This window comes from Gavialis gangeticus, unplaced genomic scaffold, assembly GCF_001723915.1.
Source record: "Gavialis gangeticus isolate Ggan-Ray unplaced genomic scaffold, GavGan_comp1, whole genome shotgun sequence".
Lineage (NCBI taxonomy): Eukaryota > Metazoa > Chordata > Crocodylia > Gavialidae > Gavialis > Gavialis gangeticus.
The window spans coordinates 7,769,455-7,779,091 of NW_017729025.1; the positions used below are offsets into that span (position 1 = coordinate 7,769,455).

General features: G+C 49.3%; 1 protein-coding gene across 1 annotated transcript in view; it reads left to right on the forward strand.

The window, feature by feature from the left end:
* The window catches only part of TRIM9 (tripartite motif containing 9), a gene marked incomplete at its 5' end in the record, with an annotated part of 188,271 nt that extends 183,556 nt beyond the window's left edge, over window positions 1–4,715 (forward strand). The window contains one exon of the mRNA XM_019519875.1: window positions 2,490–4,715. Coding sequence (XP_019375420.1) covers window positions 2,490–2,552 — 63 coding nt within the window. The remainder of the gene's footprint in view (window positions 1–2,489) is intronic.
* Window positions 4,716–9,637: the final 4,922 nt, after the last annotated feature.

Below are 9,637 nucleotides of genomic sequence, written 5' to 3' on the forward strand. Positions count from 1 at the left end.
AGCAAGAGGAGGCTGAGGGGGGACCTGGTGGCTGCCTACAAACTCATCAGGGGAGATTAACAGCAAATAGGTAGAGCCCTTTTCTCCCCAGCACCACGTGGGGTGACGAGGAGCAATGGCAATAAGCTGATGGAGAATAGGTTTAGGTTAGCGATCAGAAGGCAATATTTTACAGTTAGGGTGGCCAAAATCTGGAACCAGCTCCCCAGGGAAGTGGTCCTCGCCCCTACCTTGGGCAAATTCAAGAGGAGGTTGGATGATCACCTGTCTGGGGTCTTGTGAACCCAGCATTCATTCCTGCCTGTGGCAGGGGGTCAGACTAGATGATCTGTTCAGGTCCCTCCTGACCCCAGCTACTATGAAACTATAAAACTATGATTTGGGACAGACATTGCATAAATCAGTTTGAGCCAAATCAGTTAAGTCTAATGCTACATTCAGCCAGGTTCATCTCAAGTCAGCTTCAGCCATCTTCAGACTGGTTTATGTGCACTGGACATCTGTTCTGTTCCAGGTTTAAACCAGTTTCTGATCACTTAAACCTGTTTATGTCTCTCCCTAGCCTCACAGGCCCAAAGAACCTAACCCTAAGTTTCCCCTTCATGCTTGTGAGGATCCCTCAGCTGGTGTATTTTTTGTTTCTGTACCAGACTAAACTGTAGCTCAGAAGGACGTTACATCATACCTTAGGCTATACCCATCCAGACAGCTGCTGCAAAGACCATTCTCCTAGCACAAGGCTTGGACTGTGCCACCTCTCTCTGTGCCCCCTTCCCATGCTGCCCCTTCTCTGTTGCATCAAACAGTGAACTCAGGTGTGGAAATAATTTCCAGCAAAGTATAGGATGCACTGTCGAGACACTCAATGCTAGCTTTTGTTTTATGAATCTGAAGGGGATGTACATTTAATTTTAAGTACAATAGGACTATAGAAATGTCTTCTTTTGATTATTTTTGCTTAGTTTGTTGTGTTATTTTATACATAATATATGATATAGCTGATTAATGCACATTCCAATGAAGGTCTACACCTCCTTTTCCTCTCAATGGCAGCCGGGATGGAGCAGGCTGCTGATGCTCCCCATGCTGGTTGCTCTAATTTTTTGCCCTTGGCATGCAAGCTCTTCTTGGCTCTGCACAGTGACAGGGAGAGGAGCATGAATGAGAGATGCTGGAAGGACTGGGCTTCCCCAAGATGCCAGGAGAGCATCATCGGGGCCCATGGTGCAAGAGAGGAGGCAGAATACACACTGTGGGCCAAGGGCAGGGATGAGAGTGTAAGGAAGTGGATGAGGCATCATCTATGATCGCTAAGGGCTAGGAGCCTAGCTATACACTTGGTCATCTCCATCACAGCATGGATCTTGCCTTGGTGCGGATTTCATTGGGCCTTTCAGAGGAGTGGCCTTAAAGATGGGAGGTGTCTGAAACAGGCCACACTGAGAATAGTGCAAGGTTATGCTCCTCTCCGCCCCCACCTGCAGACTGTGGCAGAGGAGAATAGCAGCACGGTGGGCATGTGGGGGGCTCCTTAGTTGCTGGCTGTGGGCACGCTCTCTGTCCCCAGCATGCAGAAGCTGCTAACCAGCAGTTTTAAGGAAAGAACATTTTCCTTCATTCTGCTTTCCAAAAATAAAAATGTCTCTCTTATTTGGGCAGGTGTCATATGTGAAAAAATAGGGTATTTCAACTTTAAGGTCATGTGCAGATGAAACGAGGGGCACGTGTGCACGACACTTTAAAGCGGGGTAAATGCTTTTGCACTGCTTTAATGGTGTTGGTGTTTGCACACGTCGACAGCGTATTGCGCGGTAATTCCAGCCGCTGTAGCATATTTGGCGTGTAATGCACCTTAAATGACTTGGTTCGCAGCAAACTAAAACTCCTCCGAGGACTTTAATTTGCTGCCCTACAACTGCGGCGCGAAGCACCAGGCTCTGTGCAGCTCAAGGGTTCTGCAGGAAGCCCTGCAGGCAGCCTGGCAGCAGCCCGGGAAGGCAGGCTCTGCCTAAGAAAAAAAAAAGCGGCAATCTTTTTTTTTCTTCCCCTGGAGCCTGCCTGCCTGTCTGAGCTGTGTGGGGGCCTAGTGCTTCCCTCCGCGGCTGCAGTTCCCCCGGGACCTCCCAAGCCGGGTGCCTGCAGGCAGGTGCCACCCTGGGAGGAGGGTGGCGCCGCTGCTGTGGAGGGACGCACCAGCCCCCACCCTGCAGCCCAGGGACCACCCCACCCGCTGCCAGCTTGCCCTCCCCTCCCCACCACTGGAGAGGCAGGTAAGTGTGTGTGTGCATGACATGGGGGTTTCATAGTTTCTAGGGTCAGAAGTTTTAAAGGGTTTAAAGGGTCCTAAATTGAAGCTGTGTTTTTAAAAACCCACCGCTTCAATTTAGGGCCCCCATTTTGTCTACATATGCCCTATCATCAAAACCTGCATTGCACCCCACCCATGGAAAGTGATAGCTGGCTCGATGGTAACAGGGCTCTCGTTACAGGTGACACTTCACACTGGCTTGCCGGTCCCCGAATTCTACACTTCCAGGTCATCCATGCAGTAACAAAACGAATGAAGCCAGCTGCCTTTTCTCAGCATGGGTGAAGAGAGCTGATTTACTTCTCTGGGAAGACACCTCATAGGAGCAGGAGAATCTTTGGTCAGCTGGTAATCGGAGACCAGGGGGAACCAAAGGGGCAGGAGAGAGGAGAGAAGAGAAGAAACTGGCTTTCTGCAGTCTTTTGTACACCACAACCATGCAGCAAACCCTCTCCGCATCTCCAGCACCGTACTGTGCGTGTTTGCTTTGCTGTTTAGCTTTTGGAGCTGATAAAGTATCTAGGTAGCCTGAGCTATTACTCTGTGCCGGCTTTTAGGTTTGAGTTTATTTATTTTATTATATTTATTTTGTTTTACGCCAGCTTTTAATTTCCTCGTAACATTGTGGCCGCTATCAGCCAGCCTCGCCGCTGCCATTGCAAGTGAAACCACGACGATAACTTTCGGCGGAGTTACACATCAGGCAAAAGATGCTGTATAAAAAACAAAAATACCTGGGGAGGGACTGTTGGGGAGGGGCGGGAGGGCTAAAATGGAAAGCTGTTGCTGAAACCCAGCAAATTACCTCCAACCATGTTTCTTTCCCTGTGGCCTTTCTTAAGGAGTGCCCTCAATCATCTTTGTAGACATTGGTCTTGGATTACCAGTTAGTCTATACAGAGCCAGGTGGAACGAACACACCGAGTATGGGGAGCCAGTCCGAGCAATTCAAGTAGGACCAAATTCGTCCCTTACACACATGCTCCTGGCTCATATTGACATCAAAGGGAGCCACCTGCATGTGGCCACGAGTAGGATTTAGCCCCAAAATACTGCTCTGAAAATGCTGAGGAATTTGTCAGAGCTTTGTCAGACCACTGTAATTAAGATGGACAAGGAGCCTGAGTAGATAATTGCATTTGTGATGTGGTGATCACTTGGTTTAAGCAGAATAATTGGCTGGTAACTGAATGACTCTGGCTCTATAATTTGTCATCTCCAAAGACTTTTCTGTTTCGCTCAGTAGGTGGACAGGGGAGTCAGCCACGCTCCTGTCTTCATGCACTCCAAGATAGCACAGACTTGCAAGAAGACTTGAAACTAGCACTTGCACCCAATCAGTGACTTTAACTGCTCTCTCCATAATGGTGCCAGCTGACATGGTGCAGCCATTTGTCATAGGGCCTGTATTCGGCCCTTTTGATATTAGCATTTATTTTTTTATAGCGATAGTGAAAATTCTAGCCTTAAAAAAAAAACCCCACCTGATAGTGTCCTTTCTTTCATAGAGAGAATTCATTATGTTATAAGGTTATCACGACTTGGAGATCAGGGAGAACAAGTAGAAAAAAAGGAAAGATGAGATTTGGAAACACAGTCCATGGCATTCACATTCTCAGGAATACATGCTTGTTGCCATGCCTGCCTGTGCCTACTATCCAGAAGAGTACATTCTGCTTCAAACTTTTAACTTTCTGGTAATTCAGACAAATGCCACATACAAAAATGACGGGTTCTTATCACTGTGTTTAATGCCAGAACGTTAATTTTTACTGTTTCTGTAAGAAAGAGACTGCATGCCGCATGTTATTGCGCTTTCCTTTCTGTCATTTAATGCCACTCTAGATTAGCTTAAGGGGCTGGAGAAAGTTTCAGTTGTTGTTGCCCAACCATTTGCCAATGTGCCAAGCAGTTAAGTTCATTGAAAAGCTGTAGTTAATTGAACCAGGGTTAGGGTGGTGGGGGGTGGGAAAGCTAATGGCATAATGTCCCAGCAGAAAGACATTTCTGTAAATAGATAAGAATTTACTTTAGTGCTCACTCTATTTAGAATGTTCTTATTGGTTATATTGCTGTTCTAGTATTAAGTTTACCTAATTTATTGAATGGGTGCTATCTTGGTCATTTAAACCTATTAGTTTATCTCAGCTACAGAAGAGCTGTGTTGCAGGACAGCACTGATCTTTAATTTCTTATGAGACTCGGTGGCTGGGCCACTCTGGACTCATTTTTCATAGTCATTATTCCCAGTTCTCTATGATGTTCATGATGCTTATTAGATTTCTAGTGAATTGTAATATGTAGTTTTCACTGTACTGCGATTATAGCTGCATACAGCTGCTGTACGAAAGAAAAGTGTCATGGTTGCCGTTCTAATAAATGGCTTTTATGAGAGAACACTGCGCATTGCCAGGGCGTCTTGGGTCTCCACATATGGTTACCGTTTTCCTTACTGCAGGATTGAAGGTGCTCCCTGGATTTGGAGCCGGGAATACCCAATGACCACCTACCCAGGTCCCAGGCTATCAGAGACCCTGTGATGGGAAGTGCTGCATGCCAGTGATGCTAACATACAGGCTGGGGTATCTGTGAAGGGCTATACTTCTTACTGCATTTGAGGACTTAGGAGAATGCCTCTATGATAAGAAAACATGAAGCAAAAGAAACCGGACCTGGTGTGTGCGCTCCCTGGGTGTGTCCACACATGCAGGCATGTGCACTTGCAGCAGCTCAAATAGCAGCAGCACAAATTTGTGCTGGAGATTGGTGCACCAGCACACGTGCCTGAACATGCACTTTGGTGTGGGGCAAATTGTGCCACCTGGGGCAAACTGACCCTGCTCATCTCCCTGTGGATCTTCAGCCAGGGGGAGCTAGAGGCTGGGGCCAGCAGCTGGCAGTCTCCCATCTCCAGGGTGCTGCCCACTTCCCAGCGGGTTTCCCAGTCAGAAGTAGGGAGGGAGCCTGCATTTCGGAGAAAGCGCCTGGATTGGTCTCTCTCTAGTCCGCCCTGCTTGCCAAGCTCGGTGTTCCCCAAGCATTTCCACTTCTTTTTCATGCTCAGCATAGAGCGCAGGCCAGCTGGCTGCTGTTGTGTGTGGCAAGCCCTCCCTTGCTGGGTGAGCGGCAAAGTAAATTTACTGCCAGGGGCAATGCAGAGTGGGTGCACGTGGGTGCATGTGCATCCCCCTGCGTGTGGAAGTGCACCCCCTGCAAAAAGGTGCTGTCAACAGTACCTGCGGGTGGTCCATGATCAGCCCTGGCCACCACCGACGTTGCTGGCAGCGCCTGTGGGTGTTTGACGACCCTTGGTCAGTGCTCGCCACCCCCTCGCTGCTGACAGTGCTGGCGGCATCCGCGGGAGCTCCCCTGCTTACCACCACCGCGCTCCCACCACTGCCAGTGCAGTCGTGCCCCCCCAGCCGCCTTTCATGGTTACTGCCCCCAGGGAACAGAGCTAAGGCAGGAGGGACAGCGTTTGCATCTTTGCACGCTTCCTGGGCTAGCTAGCTGAGGCACTGCCGCTTCCCTTGATTCATAATCTAGCTGTCATCCATTAGAAAGCTGCAGGGTAGACTAGAGGTCAGAAGAAAAAGGAGAATCTATGGGAATTCTGCATGACTAAGACAAGATTTAAGCCTAAATCAGTGGGATCTTTGCCCAAGCAAGAACTACAAGATTTGCTCATTGCTGTGACAAGCCGAGTCGTTAACCCCACAGTGGCCTCCCCTGTTATTTATGGTCCCTTTGCCTTACCAGCTAATGGGAAAGGTTTCCATACGAAATCCCAATAGAGCCTTTCACTATCCGGCGTCCTTCTCCTGTGGTCTGGCTGGACTGTCTTGAGATATTGCCAGCAGTATTTCCATATCAACAGCCTCATGGCTTCATTAATAAAACATTGCGGGATATTACATTTGAATTACAAATGAACTCCTCGGGAAGAGGCATTCTTCAAGCCACGGGTTCAAAACAGAATTGTCTTTTTTATTAAGAAACAGATGCCTGGTGTGCGCTGTTAGCAAGAGCCACCCACGATTGGGGCACGAAGCAAATGTTCTGGGTGGAAAGGGGATGGAGATATTTCTGCTGCAAAATGAGGCAGGGCGGTGGGGCGGTGTGGAAGAAGCTGCCTGTAGCTATCTGATTTCAGGAGACGAAATACAGATGTTCCTGTCACTTCTGTTACCTCTCCTGCACTGCACGGGAAGACCAGAAAGCGGGTGCTGCTGAACAGAAAACAAACACCCAGTGCAGATGTTTGCCATCAGTGCAAGACAGGTTGGTCGCATCCTGCAATTTATGGGCATGGCTGCCTTGTCCAAATATCTGTTCCTTAGCCTAGTAAGAGATAACTGCTAAATGATAATAATACTTTCCAAGTGCCAGTGCTGCAAGTCAGCGAGCCAGCTCCAGCAGGTGTCCATTCAGACGAGGTGGCCAGCTCTCATATTACATGACAAATTCCACAGTAACGGTTATTTCCATTTGCACAAATCACAGGCTACATTACATCGTAATTGCTTTTTGGACTCCACCAGCATCATTAATTACCAAGCCAAATGCAGAAATGTGTTGTTATGAGGCCGTATCATGCTGCTGATTTTTTTTAAGCAAAGCACCTCAATAGATTTAACGGGGAGTTCAGCTGAACCGTTGCTGGCCTGCTGTGACCCGATGCATCTGCCAAGGAATCCTTGTGTTTTTAACAGCATTGTCTGGACCAGTGAGGCTGGTATCAACCTGGGCCACTGGCCTGGGGGGGTCCTAGATGTGCATAAGATGAGCAGGGAGAATCCTCAAGTGTGTCTAAGGCCTGGACCCCTCCAAACCGTGGCAGATTAAGTCAGATCCTATGAGTTTGTGGATCAACTCCTAGGGAGCAGCTCCACAGATCCAGCAGTAGGGCCATCCCGCAGGGTGGAATGGGCCCAGGGAAGTATAGGAAATTGGGATCTGACTAAGGATGGAGGCTGACTCTTTCTGTCCTCGATTGCCTGTGGCGTTTGAATTTCCTGGAGTGCGCTACCAGGTTATAGATCACCAGAAACGCGCGTGCATGCCATGCAAAGTTCAAATGCCAGAGGCAGGGACAGGCAGGAGGCTTGTGTCCTTAGCAAGCCATGTGCTCAGGCAAGCAGGCCAGCCAGAGAAACTCAACAGGAAATTCACTGCACCGCCCTTCTCTCTGAGATAAATGAAGATACATTCCTGCCATTGGTGAGCTAGTATTGCTGAAATACCCTGAGACAACCATTTCCTCTCCTCTTCTACTAGCCCCTGCCTGCAAGGATCTTCTTACACCATTTGGTTTGCTAGGGTTCACCTGACGGATGAATGGACCCAGAACACACGGGGGTATTGACAGCATCCCAAGCACAGCAGCCTCCCAGCAAACACCCACTTAATTTTGTGTCGTTTGTTCATTTTTACTTCTGCTATGGAGGCAAGAGAGAATATATTACAGCAGTGCAGGTTACTGGTGATAAGACGCTATTCTACAACTGCAAACGACGGCTGGAGGGCTTCTGGGCATAACAAGGCCTGCTATAAAATTAGCAAGGGATGTTCCATTCTTTGCAGAAAGCAAAATCCTTTGCATGCATTACTCAGCCCATTAAGAGTAATGTTCAAAGAGAACAAAAGAAAATGATCACATCAGTGAGTTTGCTTTAGAAAGCGGTTTGGTGGCAAAGCCAGGCTGCTGTTTGCTTCGGCTAAGCTGCCCTCCTTGTGTGGGACTTACTCATTTGGGATAATTTTTTAATTCCTCCATCTGGTTTATTGCTTCTAGGGTGACAAAATCACAGAGGGCAGATGCTAGGGGTCAACCCCCAGCCTATTTGGCGCCCATCTCTTTTTAACAGCAATCGTGGCTTCAACACATCTCACAACCGGGTGGCAAGGGAAGGCATTTTACAGTAGGGGAAGAAACGAAGTCGCCGTTCCTAGACATCCCAGAGGAAGGACTAGACTAGTATCCTCGAGAAAAATCATTCAGATTGTCATGAAGGGCAGTCTCCACTCCACCCTGCCACACCTGGGAGCAATTCCCACTTACTCCTGCTCCACGCACATTGAATCTAGGGCATCCGTGCCCCCCCCCCGGAAACCCAGCCACAAAACTAGAAGTGCGCTTCCAGTTTTGCCGCTGGCTCAGTGATCGACCGCTGGGGACCCGCCCCCCCGTCGGTGATCTGGTGCCCCCCAGACTCAGGAGGCACCCGTTGCCCTCGATCTGGGGAAAGAAGCAGTGCAGCCACCCGGCAGAGTCCCTGAACGCATGCCACCAAGCACACCAGAGACAGGGAGTGGTCCTGGGCCCGTGCTCAGCACCACTCAACTCTTCTATACCCCCGGTTAGACCCAGAACACCCCTCAGAAAAGTGCCAGGTCTCAGCTTTCCCTCATTTTTTTCACTAAGGAAAAATGCTAGAGCAATGCTTTCGTTGCAAAGTACTATAGCGCACAGCAGCTCTGAATGGCTTTAACACTCTGGATTTCTAGTTAAAATCTCTGGGTTTACCCGTAACAGTGCAAACATTGTGTGTCACCCTGTAGCACCCTTGAAAGGGTTTTAAGGCACCCCAGGGTGCTGCAACACCCCGGCTGAGACTCTAACGCAAGTGCATTGCTTCGTAGTCAGGATCTGGGACTGGGGACGCAGGGAGGGATTGAGGCAGGCAGCAGAGTGTGCTCCAAGGCAGTATAACATTTCTAAGAGACTTCACAAGCAAACAAGGATTGCTCCTGTCCCTTAGCACTGCCTGCCAAAGGAAAGCAGGACTCCTAAGCTAGGCCTGCCCCCTTTTTCCTCTACATCCAACCAGGCCCAGAACAGGAGTGGTTCATGGGGCACTGCCTTTAATGTATTTCCACACTTGCAGGCACACTGGAGCACAGGACCCCTGATTTTCCAGGCATCCAGTTGCTTGCAAGGAGCCTCTCTATGGTCTCAGGCAGACCCTGTAGTGGCCCTCAGCAAACAAACTCATGGGCCCCGAGCCAGTCGAGACCCTCTCCCCACCCCGGCGCTGCTGCGCACAGGGAACAAGGTTCGGACCCGCTGCTAGGAGGCGGCCGTGGTGGCGGCGAGGCCAAGGGAAGGGAAGGAAAGGAAAGGAAAGGAAGGCAGACAGGGCCATTTGCACTGCTGCTGTGGAGGGAAGACCCCTCCCCAAAGCTCAGGGCCCTCGGCATGTGCCTAGTTTGCCTATGCATTAATCCAGCCCTGGTCTCATGTAATTCATGTTGCCACATTCAGGAATACAGGGGAGGTATCTTCCCCCCTATTAGCGATGTAATGACTTTCTGAGAGGTGACTGTTTT